General features: G+C 30.6%; 3 protein-coding genes and 2 long non-coding RNA genes across 8 annotated transcripts; 1 reads left to right on the forward strand and 4 right to left on the reverse strand.

The window, feature by feature from the left end:
* LOC110269464 (ATP-dependent DNA helicase PIF1-like) lies at positions 51-650 on the reverse strand. Its single transcript, XM_021117312.1, has one exon. It carries the CDS (start codon positions 648-650, stop codon positions 51-53), a length of 600 nt encoding a protein of 199 aa, XP_020972971.1.
* LOC107633277 lies at positions 851-6,820 on the reverse strand. The gene is made up of 9 exons (XM_021117313.1): positions 6,706-6,820; positions 5,150-5,293; positions 4,962-5,039; positions 4,416-4,449; positions 3,632-4,324; positions 3,396-3,589; positions 2,752-3,313; positions 2,423-2,601; positions 851-1,718 (listed from the first exon to the last, which is right to left on the reverse strand). The coding sequence occupies exons 1-9, from the start codon at positions 6,818-6,820 to the stop codon at positions 898-900; spliced, it is 2,820 nt and encodes a 939-aa protein (XP_020972972.1). The 3' UTR covers positions 851-897.
* Positions 7,979-15,156, reverse strand: LOC107633276. 4 transcript variants are annotated; one of them, XR_002359423.1, is made up of 10 exons: positions 14,884-15,156; positions 14,585-14,712; positions 13,662-13,818; positions 10,420-11,109; positions 9,759-9,843; positions 9,555-9,669; positions 8,820-9,481; positions 8,512-8,726; positions 8,313-8,402; positions 7,979-8,212 (listed from the first exon to the last, which is right to left on the reverse strand). It is a non-coding gene; the product is annotated as an uncharacterized LOC107633276 (long non-coding RNA). The 4 variants fall into 4 exon arrangements; XR_002359424.1 differs by lacking the exon at positions 14,884-15,156 and having other exon boundaries at positions 9,327-9,481; positions 14,585-14,866; XR_002359422.1 differs by lacking the exon at positions 14,884-15,156 and having other exon boundaries at positions 14,585-14,866.
* LOC107633275 (solute carrier family 2, facilitated glucose transporter member 5-like) lies at positions 15,416-22,266 on the forward strand. The gene is made up of 7 exons (XM_021117314.1): positions 15,416-15,425; positions 16,093-16,394; positions 18,175-18,240; positions 20,869-20,934; positions 21,036-21,111; positions 21,207-21,271; positions 21,385-22,266. Exons 1-7 carry the CDS (start codon positions 15,416-15,418, stop codon positions 21,424-21,426), a joined length of 627 nt encoding a protein of 208 aa, XP_020972973.1. The 3' UTR covers positions 21,427-22,266.
* LOC110270193 lies at positions 19,446-19,948 on the reverse strand. Its single transcript, XR_002359421.1, has 3 exons — positions 19,902-19,948; positions 19,673-19,811; positions 19,446-19,532 (listed from the first exon to the last, which is right to left on the reverse strand). It is a non-coding gene; the product is annotated as an uncharacterized LOC110270193 (long non-coding RNA).

The raw sequence follows: 24,523 nt of genomic DNA on the forward strand, positions 1-24,523 counted from the left end.
AAATAATTATACACTGATACAGAATTTAAAATAAAATTAAAATATTTACATTAGAATACTATTTTTTCAAAGACTTCTCTATAAACAATATTGATGGTTGAATTTGTAGACATTCCTACGTGATTCATAAGTAAAACTTTTAAACCTCTCTTACTCTTAACTCTTGAAAGTGCCACATATAGTTGGCCATGTGTAAAAACTGGTCTGGGCAAGTACAATCCAACATGAGATAAAGTTTGCCCCTGAGACTTATTAATTGTCATGGCAAACGATACTATTATGGGAAATTGTCTTCGTTGGAATCTAACTGGGACGGTTTTATTTGTTGGTACCATATTCATTCTTGGAATCAAAGCAATATGACCAACATTTTTACCCGTTAAGACTTCACATTCTATGACATGATTTCTAAGCTTCCTAACTTGTAGCCTTGTACCATTACAAAGACCACTGGATTGGTCAATATTCCTCAGTAACATCACCGGAACACCAACCTTGAGTATTAATTTATGTGGAGGCAAACCAGAGCAATTTATGCTATTCAGTAATTCAGGACCATAGAGATCTAGTTGACTCTCCATATTCCCTTCATCCATACAAATGGAATCCGAACTAAGATATAATTTTTCTACTCCAGGAATGATAGCCATCAGATGATTGTTGACCTCTTCAATAGTGTCTAGTGTGGGAGCTAGTATAGTTCTTGCTTTGAAAAAATCCTTTGAGGATATGTTTTCCAAAATATTTGGATAAGAAAAATGAACTAACTCATCAAATGCATGGTCCGAAGAAGGAATAACAATATCTCCTGGAAGACATATCTCAGATTCACCATCTATATTGTCACCTATTAGACCATCACCAACTTTCAATAACCACTCACCAAATTGCTCTGTCTCATCTTGATCTGAAGCAGTCGTCCCTACAGAGAGTCTCATATTTTTTTGTTAGTTTGAGCACCTGACAAAACTTCCAAAGGTAAGACGAATTCACGGTTGAATGAACGATATCTTGTCTCGATCCTCGTGGAATGACAGGAAGAATTTGTCTAAAGTCTCCACCTAGTACAACCACTTTTCCTCCAAAGGGCAAATCTTTTCTATATGTTGGAGAACACCTCATGATATCACCCAAGCATTTATCAAGTGCTTCATAGCAGTACCTACTAACCATTAGAGCCTCATCCCAAATTATAAGTCTGGCTTTCAACAGCAACATTGCTTGAGGGGAACCAGGTTTGATGTTACATACAGAATCCTCAGTTATATTCAGCGGTATTTTGAACCTTGAGTGTGCCGTTCTTCCATTGGAAAGAAGTAAAGATGCAATACCACTCGAAGCAACGTTTAACACTATATCACTCCTTGAGCGAATCTCAGCAGACATAAGGTTCCAGAGAAATGTTTTTCCAGTACCTCCATGACCATACACAAAGAAAAAACCCCCTTCATCACAATACACAGCTGTAACAATTTTATCGAATGCATATCTCTGCTCAAGTGTTGCGATGGCTAATATGTCTGAGGCATTTTTCTTTAAATCATCCCTATTAAAGTTTAGCTCTTCCCTTATAACCCTTTCGGTTAACAAAGAATTATCAATTTCAGTTGCTAAAGGCATAGGAGGATAGTCTTTCAAGGTTTTACCATAGGAATGTAAGATCTTGTCTATATCCATTAAGCAAAACTGCTTAATCTCATCATCTGACATTGTTAACTCTGCATATTATACGATACTGTAAAAATTCAATCAAACTAAAAATGATCAATAAGGAAGAACTTTTATCATTGTAATTAATAGAAACTCACCGCTCATGTTCATCACGGCTCTTTGTCGATACAAAATATCATATGAGAGTTCATGCCAACATCTATCCCAGACATGTTCTGGTCTTGAGATATTGTCGGATGTTAATAGAATGACAAATAACCTCCTAACATATGATCCTGAGGCCCATGAGCTTGCTTCCTTAATTGCATCAATGAATTCTTTGTCATCTTGCAAGAGTCCAAGGGTGAAGCATGCATCTCTATACGTAGCATAAATTGTTCCTCCTACTGTTCTTATATCTCAAAAACTCATACATCCTCTTTGAGTATTCAAGAGAAGTCGTTGGTAATATTCTTCGGTATTTGCTGCAAAAAACTTGGTTAAAATCCCACTTTTAAGTTGGTAAATGGATTAAGCTACGCTATTTTAATTATTATGTAGCTTCACATCCGCATAAGAATAATTTTTCTAAAAAATATAAAAAAATAAAAAATTGTATAATCTACAGATTATAATTGTTGAAAGTTAGTTGAACATTTATTTTCTAGTGTAGATAAATCGAATAAAATGAACGTGGGGTATAGGCTGTTAAGATTTTAAATTTACATCATTAAATAAGTAAGATCAAAATTGAATATAAACTCATCATTACCTGCAGGTACATGAGTCAACCTTCCAATTGCGAATCCTTTCTTTCGAGGAAACCACTTTGAAGAATCATCCTTCCAAACAAACTTGGTTGGAAACTCAGCATAAGTCAGACTTCGAGCATAGGGATATGACATGTTCACCGCCATCCATCCCAAAAACATGGACTTATGAGATATTGCTCTTTCGACGATATCATTCACATTAGAAGTTTCACCATAGACCACAGGTTGCTCATCCTCCAAATGGAATGGAAGTCTAATCACAAATGGTTCTTTCTCTTGGATTTCGTATCCAAATAGACGCCAGACTGCCTCACATGCTGAAATATACCTACAATCGTAGTAATTCCTAATTTCGTCAACAGCTTGTGTGGCTTCTGACGGATCACCAGCATTGTATAGAGTAGCTGTTACGCGGTCATTACCCTTGTGTACATATTTAAACAGATACTTAATAGAACTTGTTTGGCATGTGTATTCCACATTTATGTGGCACCCAAACTTGAGCAACAATTCTGGATTATACGGAACAATGAACTTATTGTCTAGTACACATTCCCTTTTCTTCACTATTCGACCATTATCAGTACGCCTATATTTGGGAAATTCGGCCTCATCAATGAGTGTTCGCTGTCTAAACTCTTTAGGATAGAACTTTGAACAGGATCCATTCTTCATGCAAGGTGAATTCTTGTTGTACGGACCACATGGACCATGTACCATGTAATTTTGAACAGCTCCATGTAGTTTTGGCCTTTCATTTTCATCAGGAATCTCAGCTGTTATATGTTTATCTATGTTATCTGGTGTTTGTGGTTTGAACTCGTTACTCATGAATAAAAGGATATGTGCATGCGGAAGCCCTCTCTTTTGAAACTCTACAGTGCAAACGTCTGAAAATTGAAAAAGACAAATGAGCAAAGCATTACAAACAACATAAGATTTTAATAAAGCGTTGCATAAACATAGACTTACATCCCAAAATTTTGCCAAAGATTTTTCCCTCTTTGAGGTCATCGATCAAACCATCAAGCTTGATCTTGAAAAGTCGACACAATATATCAGGACGGTCTTTTGCCTTCAATCCAATGGAAGTCACTTCTCTTTTTATCTCATCCCATTCAGGGTTACAGGTCATGGTGATAAAATAGCTAGGATATCCTGCATATCTGCAAATTACAAATGCATCTTTACAATTATTCATCATATACCTAGGTCCACCGGTAAAAGTACTAGGAAAAATGATTCTTTTGCCAAGCCTTGCAGCATCTACATCCCCGTTTACAAGACTTTCATGCAGACATTTGTATTTATCAACCCTCAACTGTGGTTGTTTACACCTAAAGAATTTTAACCTCTCTGATTCCATCATTGTGTAGGCATCTACCAGAAACTGTTGGAATAATCTCTTTGATCTCAGAATTAACGGAGATTCACCCATCCTTTTCTGTAATCGAAAAGCAAAGAATTGTCGCAAAGTGATTATTTTGTTTATCTTTGTAGGTCTAGCAGAGATAGAATCTGATGTTGCAATACCCAAACGAAATCCATCCTCCCCATACGGAAACAACAATGGATATTGCAAGGCTAAATAAGATGGATGAAAAATATCAATCCGCTGGAGCTTTCTAGATTGACTCTCTATAATAATATCCATATCTTTGCTAAGTTGTTCGACATCACCAATAATCAATGCAGCCACTTCAGATGCAGATGGCAAGTTGTATGTCCTGCCATCTGTAGTCCTTTTACTAATCAACTTAAGTTTTATGTTTGTGCAATTTTTCTGTTGGTATCTATCTCTTGCATAGCGAAAACTCTTTGCCAAACTATTATATTTGTCTAGCATGTTTCTTAATATTGCCACAATTTTCCTATCCCGCTCATTTATAGCTTCATTGGAACTACGAAAAAAAAAAAAACAATAAAATTTATGTTATTTTCTCTCACAGATAAGAAATAACTAAAAAGTTTGACTGGTTGCATGAAAATTACCGAAGTGTGCCTATTCGATTATTAATCTCATTTTCTGTGTCATAGATATATAGCTAGGCAAATGTTGGTCGCAAACTATCAGGAGGAAGTAAGCTACCAATGCTATGGTAGTTTTGACCCCCAAGCTTAAAAATGGGAGGAGCAGTCCTATTGTTCACCCCACGGTCAATTTTTCCAGCCATTGATGTAAAACAAAACATTGAATTAAATGTCCTTATATTTTTTAGGAAATGAATACTTCTTTGATCTCCTCCAATATGAAGCTGAATGAGCTCATCAGAAGGCACAGAAAGTAGAGGAAGCTCGATCTTTCCTTCCATACAACATAATGAAAACTTTGGTTGGGGCGACTGTTTGGATTTATAGCAAGCCTTTCTCCAGACCACATCCATGCTTTACAGTGTTGACATTGATAAATAGGATTTCCTATATCCCAGACACCTGCCGAATGAACTCTCTTTAGCTACTCAGTTGTCATACCGATACAATTTAGTCCATGATGTACACAAAGATGCAAATAAACATACAGATAAAAATTTTACATACCGTCTAAGGTTTCAGAGGATGGTATAAAATTATCTTCCATATCCACATCCAACATTGAATCATCATAACCATTCAAAACTACAGTAAAAAAATTATAAAAATACAAACATAATCATTTTGATGTATTACTAATAATTCATATCTCATGCAAACTACAAACTTAAATTCTTGATATAATGAGAAATTACCTTCATCATCAACAAAAGGGTCAACATGTTGGCCACTGTGTGTGTCAGCGCTTGGTGGGTGCGTCTTAACAGTCGATAAATTTACATCTTCATAAAGTTGTGCCAAATTAATAGCCACCGAAGCAACAACAGAGGAAGATTGTCCTTTTTGCATCCCAATTATAGTAGAACTTCTTTACAAAAAAGTTCAATTTTATTCAATTAAACCATAGAAACTATAGGAAAAAAAATATAATAATGATGATCATCTTTTCTAAATTACCTTTCTGTTAGGCACGATCTGTGAGAACCGGAGTGTGATGGAAGCTAATTTTGCGGAACGACTTCAGTTAGATTATTGGCAGATCCTTGTACACTGGAGTATGCTAGAATTGTAATAAATCTATGTTATATAAATGGTCTCCGATGAAGTATACTTTTTGCTAAATATTGGTGTATGAATCATTTGGCTTTCATTAATTATACGTACTATTTGTTAACACGGACAGTGGAGTTCTTGTCAATGAGGGATCCGTCTGTAGAGTTAAAGATTTAGATCTTACCTCTGATGTAGAAGGTCTTACATAATTATGAGGAGTATTTTTCTGTCCAAAAATTTCATGCAAGGCACAGTGTACACCATACATAGATAGTTGCTTCCCTATGAATGAGTAATGAGAAATATATATATAAAATTTTCGTCATTAAACCGATATAAATTAAATTTAGATAAATATGAGTCAATTACAGTGAGAAAAATGTCACCTTTATCCTCACTAGATTGTAAACTGAGAATATTAGATGAGGTACCAGTTTCTCGACACAATGTTCTTTGACTTGTAGTAATATGATGCACATTTTTATGTACGTCAAAATTTGTATTATTGTTGTTCTTCAACATTGTTAAGTCAAGAAAAATAAATGAAACACAAATAATAATTATTCAATTAACTAATGTCGTATTTGATTTTATATAATTTTAGTAGTATACTTTCGCAGATTCAAATTTTTTTGTATTGGTTTAGTTTTATTGAATTATTTTTTAAATTATTAAACTAAATCAATGAGTATCTATATCAAATTATTTAAAATATATCAAGTCATGACTTAAAAATAAATACAATTCAATTTAAATAATAAATAAAACACTAAATTTAAATATAATTTTAAAATTTCAATTTATTTAAATCGAGTTAAATAGATATACACAAAACCATCAAATAGATCTACACAAAAGCATCAAATTTTCTATTTTTTCAATTAGTATGAAGTTTTATGTATTAATTTAGATTAAATAGTATATTATTTTAAATTATGATAGAGTATATCTTAAATAATATTAAATAATTAATTAACCTAAATAGTACATGAAGATTTGAAGATTGCATAGTTTTTTATGTAATTTATAGCTTATTAAATATGAATAGTTATTTATAGTTTTTAAATCACTAAACTAAAAGATTTAAAAAATTATGTATAGTACAAACTACTTCGCTAACATTCTCTTTCATGATGATAGTTTAAACTGTATTTCCCATAAAAAATAGAAATTAAAAAAGTTTTAGAAGAACACTTACCAGAAGCACAAAAGAAAGCAGACTCATTATCATCAAGTCTTTTTCGTTTTCTTGCCAAAATTATCTTTCGTCTTAACCTTGCAACCTTGGATTGTATGATTGGAATGGGATACATTATCGTTGTTAACTCACTTATCTACAATGTAATTCTCCCACAACAATGAGCTACGAATACAAATTTTCAAATTTGAATACTTATCTTGAAGTTAAATTTTAAATATCCATTAACTTACAATACTGATTATTTATTGATTAATTTATGAGGTATCAATTTTTACTTAAAAAGTAAAAAACATAATTTTTAAATATGTAAAAATATATTAACAGTGACTTTTAATTCACAAATTAATAATCGTTCTCCGTGACATGTAATTTTTAAATTTATTTTATAAATAATAAAGTAATTTTTTTGGATAATTACATTAAGTGAATAATAAAAATTAGTATCCAAATTAACAAACTTTAACATATTTGATAAAAGAAAATGAAACTTACATAAAACATATGAAACTTACATAAAATATAGTGTATTGTGTAGTAACAACACTTTTAGAGAGTATATAATAGTCTTATTTTTCTCAGATATTTAACAATTATACAAATATTATTTATCTTCAATTACTAAGCTAATAAGTTTATAACATGTGAATAGTAAAAAAAATAAAACTGTAAAGAAGTTCAATAAAATAAAATGAAAACACTAATCAATAGAAGACTAATCAACACTTAAAAAATTTATTTGAAATGAAAAAAATAAATAAAACTTACATAAAGATGTGATGCAATGTGCAACAGTAACACCTTCAAAAATATCTAATAATCAAATATTGAATATGATAGATTATGTGTAATTGTAGAGTTCTTATATAGAGTTATTGTATTTTGGGCTGGGCTAAAATTTTAATGTGTATATGTTATAATTTGTTGGAAAGAATCAAAGATATTATTTTATTTTAAATCAATAGTTTTCTTTTTTGAACGAAATTAAAAGTTTCTATTTACGGAATCATAAATATAATATAACCTACTTTAGTGAGTCACAGCATCATACAACACCAACACCCTAACCATCACTCTCATTTAGTAATTACTTTCATTTAATAATAAAAAATAATAGTAATTATTCTCATTCATATTGCATTAGTCAAAAAAGCTCTATTCTAAAGCCTTCCATCAATTTTAATAAAAAATAAATAACGTATAAAATAATATATTTATATATATGTTTAATACGCTGATAAGAAGAAAGTACTTCTAGTGTCATTAGCATGTCCAAAAAAATATAGATAATTAAATAAAATAAAACAACAATTGTTCAATTTAAAATTCAAAATACTTTAAAAATTGAATAGTATCTATTCTCTCAATAAACAATAGCTATAGCTAAGACTCCACCAAACCTTCAAAACATGCTCTTTTATCTCCATTACATGAAAAACTTCATGTTTCACAGCAGCTATTTTTTAATGGAAGGAGCACCAGACATGTTAAACTCATCCAACAGGCGCTTCAAACAAAACAAAACAAAAAAGTATAATCAAGATTTTAACCCAAAAATAAAATATGAAATATGAAAGAGGCCATATAAGTGAAGACCAAATGAATACCCTGACAACAGGTTTTTTAGTAACAGACAGATTTTTTACGATTGGATCAGGTGACTCATCACAAACAGAACATCCATCTTCACCTCGAGGCTATATAGAAAAACAATGAAAAAATAAATAAATAACACCTCATATTTGGCAAAGTAAGCCTTAATATACATAGTCTAAAATCAATAAAAAATAAAGAAAAAAATCATACATGAACAGGGTTAACAGGACCAGCAGGGGTACATCAGATTTTACCGGGCCTTGATTGTCTCTCCACCTCGGTAAACTTGTAGAATCAGAACGTATCACCGATACATCATAAGAATCGCACCATCCAGTAGTTTCTACTTCGACCTTGAATAAAAACTCCTTATCAAGGAAAAACTCATTAAAACCAATAGGATCTTTGCTTGCTTTCCCTTTTTCCTACACCAAAAATTTTACATTTTTATCGTGTTAAATAAACAAACATCTCTTATTGACAATCATAACGTGATCAACGAATTTGGTTTCACATACATTCAACTCTTTCACCATCTCAGTACAGGTTTGTCCGAATAGAGCTACGACCTCCTTATCGAACACAACAAAATTTGTTGTAGCAGTACCATAAAAAATCAACAAATTCAACTTATACCTGTTTTTTTTATTATTAAAAAACATCAACTAACACATGGCCTATCACCCTTTAGTTACAACAAAATCATAAAAATTATATTCAACATAATTTAGATGCTCAAACACAATTATTTTTAGATTTATCAGTTTTCTAGATTTTAGCCTAGCAAAGGAGACTTTGGTATAAAATTGTTGTAGGTATATAAATTTTTTCTGTGCACTCTATCTTTGTTTGCCATTTTTTGTGGCTAGACCATATTTCCATCAGCCAAAGCAGCTTTTGTTTTTAATAATTATTGGTATTAAGCCAGATATTGCTAAATCATTTAAAAATCAACATAATCAATTAGTTAACTATATTGCTTTTTTATGAAAAGATTGCACAAATAAGTCTAATTAGAGTCATACCTGTCAACCACATTATTCACGTCCCTATTACAGCCGTCGCAGAAGTATTCATCCGCATTAGCTTCTACCTTCACGCTGCAAAGACATGATTTATACCACCAACTTGGAACGGGTTCAACATCAAGAACAGTGGCCCGAACAACATAGAATCCAACCTACATAGGAACAGTTTGAAAGTTAAAAAAAAATGAACCAAACGAAAAAAGTAGTTTTCTATAAAGCACTCACATCCGCAACCGCACGTAACTCATTTATTGTCTTCCTCCCAGTGGAATATAAAACCTTATCTTCATCAAGATATGCCGGTTTGCCAGAAATCACAGATAGGTACTGCGAGATCTCTCTATAGTACACGCTACTTATCAATCACAACGCCACAAAAATACAGTCAATATGCACAACCATAAATAATTCACAATATTGGTACAATACCTTTTTCGAAGCATCAAAGCCTCAGGAATATCCGGATTTATCAAGAGTCTATTACCATACATAATGTTCTGCACAATATTGGTTCCTATATATAACAATCATTGCTTAAATGAGTTGTACAATTATACATGACAGAAGAATTATCGAATGGAAAGTAACCAAAAGTATCCTTAGATTTAAAAAAACAATTATAATCTACTGCAAATCTAATTAATTATTAAAATTTTTTATTTCAGCAATGACATATAAAAAAATATTTAATGCAACTATAAAATAAGAAAAAAGTATTATATAATAACTAAAATATAGTTTAAAATTATATGTTGATTTACAATCAAAAAAGAAATAAAAAACTGGTGATACCTCGTTTATCCAATTTTATATACTAATAGTTTGTATCACTTCAACCAATTATATTTTAGAAAGAAAAAACAAAAAAGAGAATTTCCAACGATATTTAAAAAAATCTTATTACTTGAAAGAGAGTGTTAACATAAAATTCTTATCACTATTAGTCTTTTATCTCATTTCAGCAATTTACACACAAACTATTAATTTCTTATCACTGAAAGAGAGTGTTAACTCCTTTTGCATCTCAATAATTAGTAGAAATAGTTACAATAAGATATAATCATTTGATAGTAATCAAATTCTCACATACCCCAGCATTTTTTACTCTTGCAAATTGAAAAACAACTATTGGCAGTTGTTGATCGCCCGATGCCAGAAAATCCTTGATCCGGTCCACCATCTCTCCAAGAACAACAATATTAAGCTTTAAACTGTAGAGAAAATGAGAATTATTTAGAAAATAAAAAAATTAATTATATAAACATATTAAGTGGTGAGTAAGGGTTGTTGGAAAAAACGCACCCGTCATTCTCAATATGAATGACTATCATGTTAATAAGTTTGCCATCGTTCACATATTTTCTCTCACTCTCTATACCGGTCATAACTCCAGCAACGTCTTAAATAAATATCAAATAGAAAAATGTGCACAAATCACACGTTTTAGTGATATTTTATCATAATTACAAAATAAAAATCAACTTGTGTACATGCCATAAATTATACACTTACCAACCAAAAAAGGATGATGAGAAGAGTATCCCATAATTTCCCTAAAAGGGACCAACTTAATACCATATAACGGTATTGCATCACAGAAAGAGGGTAAGACAGTAGTTCTATCTTGAAAAAACAACCGAAATTGATGCGATGTTATGCGATACAACCGACAGTCATTGCTAACTCCAAAGTATGTAAAAACATACATAGTTCCTTCTGATATCAATGATTGAAACACAGATATTAGATCCTCACCTACAGAAGCATGCATAGTTGTTCCCTATTTTTTCACAAAGCAAAAAATTCAATTATTCACTTTCTACACACCCTACAAATAAGGTCCAACTAAATAAACAAACAAAATTTATATAAAATATTTCGTTCAATAGTTATAACCGAATAAATTAAAAATATGATTTAAATCTAAAATATTAAGTATCAAGCATTAATAACGGATTTATATTCACCCAAAAGGAAGAATATACATATAATGGATTCAAATATTTAATACTTTAATTGTTTTTTATTGTTTTTTTAACCATAGATATTAAAAAGGAAAAATGTGCAATGACAATCATGCATGAACATTAAGTGTTATGTAGAAGAGGGTTAAGATTAATGACAATCATGCATATGCGTTAGTAATGCCTTTATTATTTTTCTCTCAATCATGTATAACAAAATTTATAATTTTATATAACTATTTATGAGAATTTGGCTAAAAATCCCCCAAATCCCCCTCTTTACTGGCCAAATACCCCTCACTCCTTGGAGCCCTTGTTTCTCTTTTCCCTTATAATTTCCCATGTCTGACAGTCAAACTTTTTGATTTTTTTTCCTGGTGTACATTTTTTTTAAAGGAAGAGTTAGTTTTATATTTTTCACATATATTTTGTTCTTTTCTATACATATGCGTGCTAGCACAAATTCGGCATATTCATCCACTAATTCTTTATCCATTTCCGCAAATTAATTATGTAATTTGTAAATAATCATGACCCTTCTTTCTCATTTTTTAACATATTTATTTCCTTTTTGAAAAAGAAAAGAAAAAAATTTCCCCCAATTCTTAGACTTTGAAATCTTTTGGCTGATTTCAGATTGATCTCCTAACCTATTCAATAGTACTAATACTAAATGATCGATCCGCTAAAATTCTACCCACTAAATTCTTTAAACATTTCTACAAACTTTTCTCTATTTCTTTCTTATCAAAAAAGATTATTAAAAAGTATTTTGGCTAATTTGTTATTAATTCATTTTATACTTATAACTACCCTTTCAATTTTTTTTCATTTAGTTGGATTTCTAATAAAAATTTAATTAAAACTATCCAAATTTTTTAAGTAAATACTTATTCTCAGTCAAATAAAACTGTAAAATATTCACTTATTTAGAATCAGGGAGTAACATATAATCTTTTAGATTTTATAAGACAATAAAAAGAAAAATACGAATAAAGATAAATTAGATAATTGAACATTAAAAATTCTTAGAACTAATTATATATTTGCATATAAATTAAAATATTTTCTTTTTTAGATGATGTGTGTGAATATTAATATCTATTTGACTTATAGTGTAAGTTAAAATATTTAAAAAAAATAGCTAATAAAAAATACTAAAATATTGTAGAATTTAACCTAAATAATAGTACAAACTATTTGAACGTACAAACTAAAAATATTTTACATGATAACTGCATACTAATTAAACACTTAACTTCATAGAAAATAAAAATTGAAAAAACCTTATAATAATATTCTTCTCCAATTTTTTTTTGTGTATAATCTTTTTTTCGCCTTAACTTTTTTATTGTTTTTGTTATTGTTGTATATATACATATTTTTTCCCTCTCCATCAACGTATTCTTAAACCCTTTAAAATCTCAAATGGTCAAACTCAAAAGAGGGTGATAAATATAGGTTAATTCCTAAATATGTCTCTAAAATATTTTTAATTAGAGAATTTAATTTTTAATAAATTTTAATTATTAAATTAGTTTTAAATTTTTATGTTATTAAACATATCAATCTTAATGTCAAATTTTGATAATAGTTAGACAAATTAATCTCTGTCGTTATTTAATAAAAAACATAACAGCTTTTAAAAAATTTAAAATTTTCATATTCATCTCTTTATATAATTACAATCTTCACTTTAATTTGTGTAGTAAAATAAAAGTTTGTAAATTGATTTGGTGTTTAAAATTTTTAGAGGACTAAAATACACCTTTTAATTTTGGTGTTACCCTTTCAGTGATGTTTAACAACGATGTTAAAATTTGGTGTGTTTCTTTGTATGTGAGACCACAAATTTAATTTGAAGGTCGAATTTATGACTTTTAATTTTTTTTAAACATACAAATTTCAGGGTCAAATTTTTTTTTAATACAAATCTTACTCTTAGATTTAGATTTATATTTTGGTATTAAAAAAATTTTACATGTGCAGTTTAAATCTTCTAATTTGTTTTAAGATAAAAAAAAGTTATTTTAACACAAATTGAATCTTTCGATTTGTGCATTATGAAATGTAATTTTTAATTAGATTTGTCTACAAATTTTATTATTACTCAAATTTGATGGTCTAATTTGTTATTTAAAGTTAAAAAAATAAAACTCATATCAGAAAAAAATATACCAATTTATCATTACATTAAATTACATACGATCTTTTTCTATTTTTAAAAAATATTAACCGATGGTCCCAAGAAAAGCATAAAATTGTTGAGATTGAAATTGTAATAATTATGAGAGTAAGGATCATACAAATGTTGGACTATGTGTATGAAAACAGAGAAGCAATTGTTGGATGAATAAATTAGAAGTACCTGCTCATCCATCAACACCATTTCAATGGAGCTATTGGATTTGGAGTCTTTGAATTTTGGTAAAGACCAGAGTCTGATTACTCTGATATGAATCTTCCAGCTCTCTTTTGACGGTGCAATCATCTCTAACAAATCATATTGTCTATCCATTTTTTTTCTAGAGAAAAAAAAAGAGCAACGTAAATTGTAACAAGTATGTATGATAACAGTATAAGACCATACTTCCTAGATTTTTATAGCAACTAAGAAGAGGTATATTTTTTAGGTAAATCATTTTAAAATTAGACTGCATCAAAAATCACATTTTTTCCATAATCCAAAAGAAGAAAAAATCTATCTTGATAATTTAAAAAAAGAAAAAAGATTTGAATTGAAAATACAGCTCTTATTCTATATCATAAATACTCTTAATTCAAAATATACCGAGTAAAAAAAGATACGAAAATAAGAGCTGAATCCATGTCTTCCTGTGATTAAAATATATATATATATATATATATATATATACACACACACACACACGTGTATAATAATACCCTTAATATATGTATCAGAAAAATCTATAATTTTATTGTTGTTTTCTAAACTAGGCATCATACGTAGCAAATTTAAGATAGTTTTATCCCAATCATATGCCTTTTTTATGAGCTTAAATTATTAGAAAAATTAATTTTATAACATAGTATCATATTTTCTATAATTTAAAATTTGAGGCATTGATTTTTATTGACTCCAAAAAAATATTGCAACATAAGACAAATAAAAAAATATATATAAGATTTAGACAAAATAAAAAAATTACGTGAAAAGACGTATTAAAAATAGGATCAACTGTATGATAAAATTAATTATATATGGGTCGCATGCAATTTGGGATTAGGGTTTTAAATTACATATATTAATGAATTAGTTTAGAGACTTACCATGATTACAACCAAAGTTCTGAGAACAGGGGAAAGACCCAATGAAAGATCCATTGGGAAGCTGTTGTTAAGACTGGGCATGTTTGTGTGCAAGTGTTTCAAGTAATTGGTTTTTTTTTCTGTGTAATCTAAAACACAAAACACAAAGCACACAACCTGAGATGAATAATCAAATAATCATCTACAAATTTTACAAAAACACAAAGCAGTAGCAGTACAACAGAACCAGAACCCAAAAATCAAATAATCGTTCAACGATTTCAACAATCGAAGAACAGGTGCACACCAAAGCCACTGACCTTCGAGACAATGACGCCGAGACGACGGCGACAAGACGACCGCGAGCAGGAAGAATCCGACGGAGGATGGGCGCCGAGTGAGGAAGAAGACATCGAATAGGAGATTTGACTTGGAAAACACCGACAGTACAAAGAGAGACTCCTCGGACAGCCACGGACGGCGGCAATCGGTCACTCCATTCGGCGGCGGTGGAGGCTAGCTAAGGTTTTCCCTTTTTGTTTTTCTTTGAATGAAGGAATGAATGAAAGTAACAAAAGAGAGGAGGGAGACCAGCAAGCAATAACGTGTCTAACTCTTTTTGTTTTCTTTATTTATTCTAATTTATAAAAGTAACAAAAGAGAGGAGGGAGTTACGTGTCTAACTCTTTTTGTTTTCTTTTGTTTTCTTTATTTATTCTAATTTATAAAAGTAACAAAAGAGAGGAGGGAGACCAGCAAGCAGTAACGTATTACTCCCTCTTTGTTCTATTTTGTTTTCTTTATTTATTCTAATTTATAAGGAGACTACTTGTGATTGATTAAATTTTCTACATGTATTTTGGTAAACGAAGAGATTGATTAAAAAAAGTTCTTATTTCTGATCATTGAATATATTCCTCCTATTCTAAAATAATTGTTGCTTTAATTTTAACTTTTAGATTTATTAAAAAATTGAGTAATTGGAGACTCTTGACACTACAAGAAAAAGCGTATTTATCGACGTAAAAAATCGACGACTATCTCTCCCGTCGATATTTTTCGACGGCTTGCCGTCGATATTTAAAAAAATAATAATTAAAAATAAAATAATAAAATTGACAGTCTAGTCGTCGATTTTTTGATGATGCATTAAATCTCTTTTAATTATCGTCATATTGTAGACGAAGCGGGGTTGAAAATACTTTTATATTAAAATCGACAGACATAGCGTCTTTTTTTATATTTAAAATATTGACAACATTTCTGTCGATAAATTTAAACGTTCCAGATTGTTTCTTAAAATACGAAACGGGAGATGAAAATACTTTTATATTAAAATCGACAGACATAGCGTCTATTTTTATATTTAAAATATCGACAACATTTTTGTCGATAAATTTGAACGTTCCAGATTTTTTTTTTAAAATCAAATAAATGGTATGGATTGAATATAAAAAATAGACGCTAAATACGTTAATTTTTTTCAAAATAAAATCGACATACATACTGTCGATTTTTATTGCTAAAAGCACGAGCCCGCGCCCACTTCCCGCTCCAAGTTCAGAAACAAAATTTTATCATTTTATTTTCCTCTCTTTTCTTTTCTGCATTCCACTTCTTTTCTGCATTCAGAAACACAATTTCAGACCACTTCACGGTTGCACCACCATCACTCAGTTTGCTCGCGCCGCCACTGTCGCTCCTCTTGCTGGCGCTGCCTGTCGCTCCGTTGCTGCCGTGCCACACAGTCGCTTCTTCTCTCTGTTGCCGTCGTAGCTCCTCCTACTTTGGTCCTTCTCCGCTCTCTCTCAATCGAACTCACAAAAACCAGGTATCATTTTCTGACTGTTACTGAACTCTTTTCAAAGCCAACTTCAGTTTCATTTGGAAATCCCCTATTTCAGGTGTAAACTATGACCTAATTGTAATATCCTGTTTTCTAAATCTAGAAATTCTGGTCATGTTTATTCTGGTCATAATTTGCTGCTTCATGAATTCTTAATATATTATTTCTCTGCTTAATTGAAATGATTGTGGTACTTATTTCATACTCTCCTTCTGTACTGATTTTTGGTTAGGGATTTTACTTTTGTTTTGATTTGGATTTTGCTTTTGTTCTGATTTGACTTGCTGTTTGTCTTAAATAAATAATTTAAGAAAAACTTCTTTTCATCATAAGTGCATTATGAATTTTTTTTAAAAGAAAAAAAATCTTTTGAAGAGCATTGTTTTGTTACTTGTGATCTGTTTCTATGCATCAATTCTCATCCACTGTAGTTAGTTAACAAATAAAGTGCTGGCTCTGTTATTTCTTGATTGAGTAAGAAGAAGGAGTGAGTAAGAAAAACCCGCCTGAGCATGAGACTGAACCATTTTCTAAGTACTCCTTGAATCCTGGTACAACTTTGTTGTTGGACCATTTTGCTTCTTGCAGAAACGATTTGCACAAATCACACCACTGATATCATAAGTATAGACATATCAATCAATTTATGAATCCTCATAATAATTGTGTAGATAATAGTGAAAACATTAATTTAGGAATCTAATTAAGAGTTAATAAGACTTGATTAAACTTAGGAAAAGTATAGTACATACAGCTTTTTTGAGATAGGGAAGCCACTTGACTGCATGATCTTTGAAGATATCAAAAGCCATTTCATTGATAGTGGTATAAAGCACTAGGAAGCACAATATCATGTAGTCTGGAAGATTGTTAATGGTATTTACATCCCATCTGATATAAAAGCATGCATATAATAATAATTAAATTTTGCCGCATTAAGTTATTGTTATAAATATATACTAAATAATATAATAAAGCAACCTCTCAATAGCATCCGTGAAGAGAACATCAATTCTCTTTTAAAGTGGCTTGATTCTCTTTTTCATTTTTCTGCATTTGTTATTTTTCATTGGATTTTGGCTAATAATCTTAATGAGTGGCCACCATTTTCATTTTACAACTTGGAGTGCTGAATTTAATCAATCATTTTGAATAGCAATTAGAGTGAAACTATGGTTGTGACTTCTGTCTTGTCAATTATAGTGAAAACTATAAGACATTACTATTGAGTAGATGTGCTTGCTTACTTAAAGAAATCTTTTAATGGTTCTTGTTTCTATAAATGTAATGTATTTCCCCTCATCAATTTGATAGAGAGGGAAGAAAAAGAATGGAAGAAGCTCTTCTTGGAAGCCAGATTCAGTCACTATAAAATAACACCATATTTGGTATGAGGTCACTCATTGAAGTTTATCCTTGAATAATAAAAGGCAGCGATATTGATCTATACATTGCTTTATTTTGTTAGGAGTTAAATCTTAGTCATATTTCTGTTAATGATCTAGGCCTCTGCTTTATAACAAGCATATACAATAGCAGTTTATATTGGGAGCCTGTTGTAATAGTTTCTCTCTCGGTGCTTTATAAATAACATTAAACAAACCTATAATAAGCTTCAAAGTTCAAACAGCCTGTGTTTTTGTGCAACAATCTTGTGCTGTTGTGCATATATATTTCATTCTTTTGTGCAACCACATTGCAGATTGTTGGTATTTAACACCGGCGCTAAGATTCTTGGTATTTAACACTTGCTGCTTGATTGAAGGTTGCTTGGTGGCTTTACATTGGAAGATTGTTGGTAGGGTGTGGGATGGGCCTTCTATCTTTTGTGGTAATGTTAAGTGAAAATACTTTTATATTAAAATCGACAGACATAGCGTCTATTTTATATTTAAAATATCGACAACATTTCTGTCGATAAATTTAAACGTCATTGTTTCTCAAAATACGAAGCGAGGGATGAAAATACTTTTATATTAAAATCGACAGACATAGCGTCTATTTTTATATTTAAAATATCGACAACATTTTTGTCGATAAATTTGAACGTTCCAGATTTTTTTTTAAAATCAAATAAATGATGTGAATTGAATGTATAAAATAGACGCTAAGAACGTTGATTTTTTTTCAAAATAAAATCGACATACATACCGTCGATTTTTATTGCTAAAAACACGAGTCCGCGCCCACTTCCCGCCCCGAGTTCAGAAAAAAAATTTTTATCATTTTCTTTTCTTCTCTTTTCTTTTCTGCATTCCATTTCTTTTCTGCATTCAGAAACACAATTTCAGACCACTTCACGGTTGCGCCACCATCACTCAGTTTGCTCGCACCGCCACTGTCGCTCCTCTTGCTCGCGCCGCCACTATCGCTCCGTTGCTGCCGTGCCGCCGTCGCTCCTTCTCTCTATTGCCGCCGTTACTCTTCCTACTTTAGTCCTTCTCCGTGCTCTCTCAATCGAGCTCACAAGAACCAGGTATCATTTTCTGACTGTTACTGAACTCTTTTCAAAGCCAACTTCAGTTTCATTTGGAAATCCCCTATTTCAGGTGTAAACTATGACCTAATTGTAATATCCTGTTTTCTAAATCTAGAAATTCTGGTCATGTTTATTCTGGTCATGAGTTGCTGCTTCATGAATTCTTAATATATTATTTCTCTGCTAATATTCTTTCTCTGCTTAATTGAAATGATTGTGGTACTTATTTCATACTCTCCTTCTGTACTGATTTTTGGTTAGGGATTTTACTTTTGTTCTGATTTGGATTTTGCTTTTGTTATGATTTGGCTTGCTGTTTGTCTTAAATAAATAATTTAAGAAAAACTTCTTTTTATCATAAGTGCATTATGAATTTTTTTTAAAAAGAAAAAAAAATCTTTTGAAGAGCATTGTTTTGTTACTTGTGATCTGTTTCTATGCATCAATTCTCATCCACTGTAGTTAGTTAACGAATGAAGTGCTGGCTCTGTTATTTCTTGATTGAGTAAGAAGAAGGAGTGAGTAAGAAAAATCCCGCCTGAGCATGAGACTGAACCATTTTCTAAGTACTCCTTGAATCCTGGTACAACTTTGTTGTTGGACCATTTTGCTTCTTGCAGAAACGATTTTCACAAATCACACCACTGATATCATAAGTATAGACATATCAATCAATTTATGAATCCTCATAATAATTGTGTAGATAATAGTGAAAACATTAATTTAGGAATCTAATTAAGAGTTAATAAGACTTGATTAAACTTAGGAAAAGTATAGTACATACAGCTTTTTTGAGATAGGGAAGCCACTTGACTGCATGATCTTTGAAGATATCAAAAGCCATTTCATTGATAGTGGTATAAAGCGCTAGGAAGCACAATATCATGTAGTCTGGAAGATTGTTAATGGTATTTACATCCCATCTGATATAAAAGCATGCATATAATAATAATTAAATTTTGCCGCATTAAGTTATTGTTATAAATATATACTAAATAATATAATAAAGCAACCTCTCAATAGCATCCGTGAAGAGAACATCAATTCTCTTTTAAAGTGGCTTGATTCTCTTTTTCATTTTTCTGCATTTGTTATTTTTCATTGGATATTGGCTAATAATCTTAATGAGTGGCCACCGTTTTCATTTTACAATTTGGAGTGCTGAATTTAATCAATCATTTTGAATAGCAATTAGAGTGAAACTATGGTTGTGACTTCTGTCTTGTCAATTATAGTGAAAACTATAAGACATTACTATTGAGTAGATGTGCTTGCTTACTTAAAGAAATCTTTTAATGGTTCTTGTTTCTATAAATGTAATGTATTTCCCCTCATCAATTTGATAGAGAGGGAAGAAAAAGAATGGAAGAAGCTCTTCTTGGAAGCTAGATTCAGTCACTATAAAATAACACCCATATTTGGTATGAGGTCACTCATTGAAGTTTATCCTTGAATAATAAAAGGCAGAGATATTGATCTATACATTGCTTTATTTTGTTAGGAGTTAAATCTTAGTCATATTTCTGTTAATGATCTAGGCCTCTGCTTTATAACAAGCATATACAATAGCAGTTTATATTGGGAGCCTGTTGTAATAGTTTCTCTCTCGGTGCTTTATAAATAACATTAAACAAACCTATAATAAGCTTCAAAGTTCAAACAGCCTGTGTTTTTGTGCAACAATCTTGTGCTGTTGTGCATATATATTTCATTCTTTTGTGCAACCACATTGCAGATTGTTGGTATTTAACACCGGCGCTAAGATTCTTGGTATTTAACACTTGCTGCTTGATTGAAGGTTGCTTGGTGGCTTTACATTGAAAGATTGTTGGTAGGGTGTGGGATGGGCCTTCTATCTTTTGTGGTAATGTTAAGATTCATAAACTTTCTTATAATTTCAGTTCAAACTTCAAATTGCATTCAGCTGATAAAGTCAAAAGAAACACAAATAATTTTTTTTCCTTTTATATAACATAACAGGTTCCAGTTTATGTAGCAGAAGTAACACCGAAGAATCTCCGAGGAGGATTCACCACGGTTCATCAGGTAAAGTGATAAAATATTCTCTCAAATGTCCTTTTACTTGCATCATGTTTTACATATTTCATGCGTTGCATTATTCCAAATCCTTATTATTATGTTGACAGCTTATGATTTGTTGTGGGGTATCATTAACTTATCTTATTGGAGCATTCTTGAATTGGAGGATTTTGGCTCTGATAGGTAAATGACCTTCTTTCTGGTGTTGTTTTAATAAAACATGAAATCAAACAACTGGGTTGATGAAACTGCTCACATCTTTTTCATCTTTGTCTCAGGAATCATTCCTTGTAGTGCACAGGTTCTGAGTCTACCCTTCATTCCTGAGTCTCCTAGGTGGCTGGTTAGTTGTTCCTAGTTGTTTACTATCATTCAAACAAGCAACTAATCATTCTTCACTTTTTATTAAAATGATTGGAGTTGCGAAATGTCACCGATACTTACAATCTTCTGCAGGCAAAGGTTGGTCACTTGGCGGGGAGCGAAAATTCTTTATAGCGCCTTAGGGGAGAGAATGCCAATGTTTCTCAAGAGGCCACTGAAATTAGAGTATATAACAAGTGTTTGTTCATTCGAGTGCTAAACTCGTGTGTTACAATCTATCTAGAAAGCAAAAGAAGCAAGGAAAAAGATACCACAAAGTCTAACACACTAACATGCACTGTTTTAGTAGGATTATACAAAAGCACTTCAGCAGCATTCAGAAGCTAGCATTATTATATTAGCACTCAGCACTTATTATTATGTTCCTCTTCCTCTAACATTTCTTCAACTGCTTCCTTGAATCTGAGGCTTGCACTCAGCACTCATGAAGAATGTGGTGGAAGCCTGTTTGTGAAGGTGTACATGGAAGGCATTCCAATAGGGAGGAAACTCGACACCACTATTCTCTGGGGTACAGAGATGGATGAAGTTGTAGTTCAACCTAGTGAGAGATGCCATGTCCTCACTTATGAAGATGAAGAAGGAGATCTTGTTATGGTTGGGGATGTTCCTTGGGAGTAAGTCATCATCATCATCTAAATTCTCTTCTTTCTTTCTTTCTTTAATGAAACTAATTGATATTATATGTTGATGTTGGTGTGGATGTTTGTTTCCACTGTAAAGAGGTTGAATATCACAAGGGTAGACACATTCACTACCTCTTGATAATGCAGATCTCTATATGTTTTGGATTAATTAGGTAGCTTCAGAGACACTACTGAGGTTTCCAATTTTGTTCTTAGTACTACTACTACTAGTGTAGTCTTAATTACAAGTGTTGAATCATCAAAACTATGCACAAAGTTAAGTCCTCAGTTATATATACTACATGCATAGCTTGCTCACTAGTCACTACTTTCTTCTTTCCTTCAACATGTATAATTAATTAATTAATTAATTCCTGTCGTACATTCATTCCTAATTAGTGTATGTCACAGCTTCTTTTTATTAATTAGCTTTTCATAAAGGCAAAAGATAGATTGACATATACACATAACAAGTATGAACTAGAAACAAGTAAAGGTTATATTGGCAAAATAATATAGTATAAATTTTATTTTTATATTTAAAAGTTTATTTGTCTTGTTATCTAATATTCTGTATAAATTTTATTTATATATTTAAAAGTTTATTTGTATTAATTGTTTACTATTTTTCAAATAAAAAAAATAATTAAAATATATAACTATTAAAATCGATAGAAAAGTTGTCGCTTTTTAAATTTAAAATAGACAAAAAAACAAAATATAGACAAATTCTTGGTCGGTATCTAAATTAATAAATTGATGGCAATTGTGTCGAATTTATTGAATCAAATATCGACGGCAGTGTTGTCGATTTTATTAAGCATATTATAGACGAAACTGTTGTCGATTTTATTAAGCATATTATAGACGAAATTATTGTCGATTTAATTGAATCAAATATCGACAGAACTGGCGTCGATTTTATATAATAATATCGACGGCAACTTTGTCGATTTTATTAAGAATGTAGAGTTTTCAAACTCATATTATAGACAAAAACGTTGTCGATTTTATTACATTATTATCGACGGCAAGGCAAGCCGTCGATTTTATTAGAATTTTAAAAAATCGACAAGCTTAATAGCGACCATCATCGCCGTCCATTTTGCTGTCGAAATTTAATATTATCGACGGCTTAGCCGTCGATTTGGCCGTCGATTTTAACGATGTTTCTTGTAGTGAATGATGCTGAATGAGCAAAAGATTTCAATAATGCATGATTTATTCCCAAGTTTTCAAAGTGGTAATCATATTCATGTGAGAGAGGGGTTTCCAATGAAAAGTTCAATACATTCCGAGATTGAGTATGCTATGTATAGTTGAATCTCACTCAACTCTCTTTGCAATTGCCAACATATTATCACCAACACTAATATTACATTTATTTCTTCAACGGGCTTTCATTTTTTTATATAAGTACTTAAATACTAATAATAATAATAATAATAATAATAATAATAATAATAATAATAATAATAATAATAATAATAATAATAATAAGTATTTATTAAAAGAAAACACACTCAAATCTTGGATTAAATAAACAAATATACGAAACAACTCTTGTATCAAGTTCTAAGAGATAAATTAATGTCAACACAAATTTTAAAAAATAAACTACTCATATATGGTAGATCCTAATCACTCTCAAACAACCATACTTCATTCAAGTAATAGTTTAAATAAATTATTCTCATATATTATAAATCGAACTGTGTAAAGGCGCACTACAAGAAAAAGCAATATTTGTAACAAAAAATATTGTTACAAAAAATCGATATTTTGAAACAAAAGGATTTTGTAACAAAAAAAGGGGCCGTTGCAGTATGTCCCGTTACAAAAAGTTTTCGTAACAAAAAATGAAACTGTTACAATTCAAAGTAATATTTTGTAACAATTTTTTCTGATACAAAAAACCAAAAGTTGTTACAAAAGTGATAACAAATTTTGATCTTCAAAATATTTTTGGTGACAATATATTTTTTCCTATCATAAAATTTTGTTACAAAATATAACTTGATTTTGTAACATTTTTTTTCTTTAGTTACAAAACACTATTTATTTTGTAATAATTTTTAAATACAAATTATACACATAATTTGCCAAATTATATTTTTTAAATTAATTAATATATAAACTAATTTACTCAGCAAGTCAACATTTATATAATATATAATAACATAAATAGTTCAAATATCTTTTATTTAACTAAGATTGTTTTATAAATCTTCAACATATAAACTTTAAAGTACAAACTAACAAGACACATTGAAGAACCCTAATGTAGATACATAGGACAAGAAATACAAGGAATTATAAATCTCCAAAATGTAATAAGTGCCACACACCATCATGTTCATACAAGTTCCATCATGTATGAACAAAGAACTACAAACTCCATCATATCCATCGAGCTCCTTTCTCATGGAGAAACTTCTAATAAGTACCACACAAGTGCCAAACACCTAAAAAGTTCACCAACCAAAAAACACTAGCTTAAATTCAAATCAAATCAATAATGTTTCAAAATACAACCCTACTTCTCAAAATTTTTAAAAATTCATAGAGTGCTTCTTATGTTCCAA

The sequence above is a fragment of the Arachis ipaensis genome, chromosome B03 (assembly GCF_000816755.2).
Source record: "Arachis ipaensis cultivar K30076 chromosome B03, Araip1.1, whole genome shotgun sequence".
In the NCBI taxonomy this organism is placed as follows: Eukaryota; Viridiplantae; Streptophyta; class Magnoliopsida; order Fabales; family Fabaceae; genus Arachis; species Arachis ipaensis.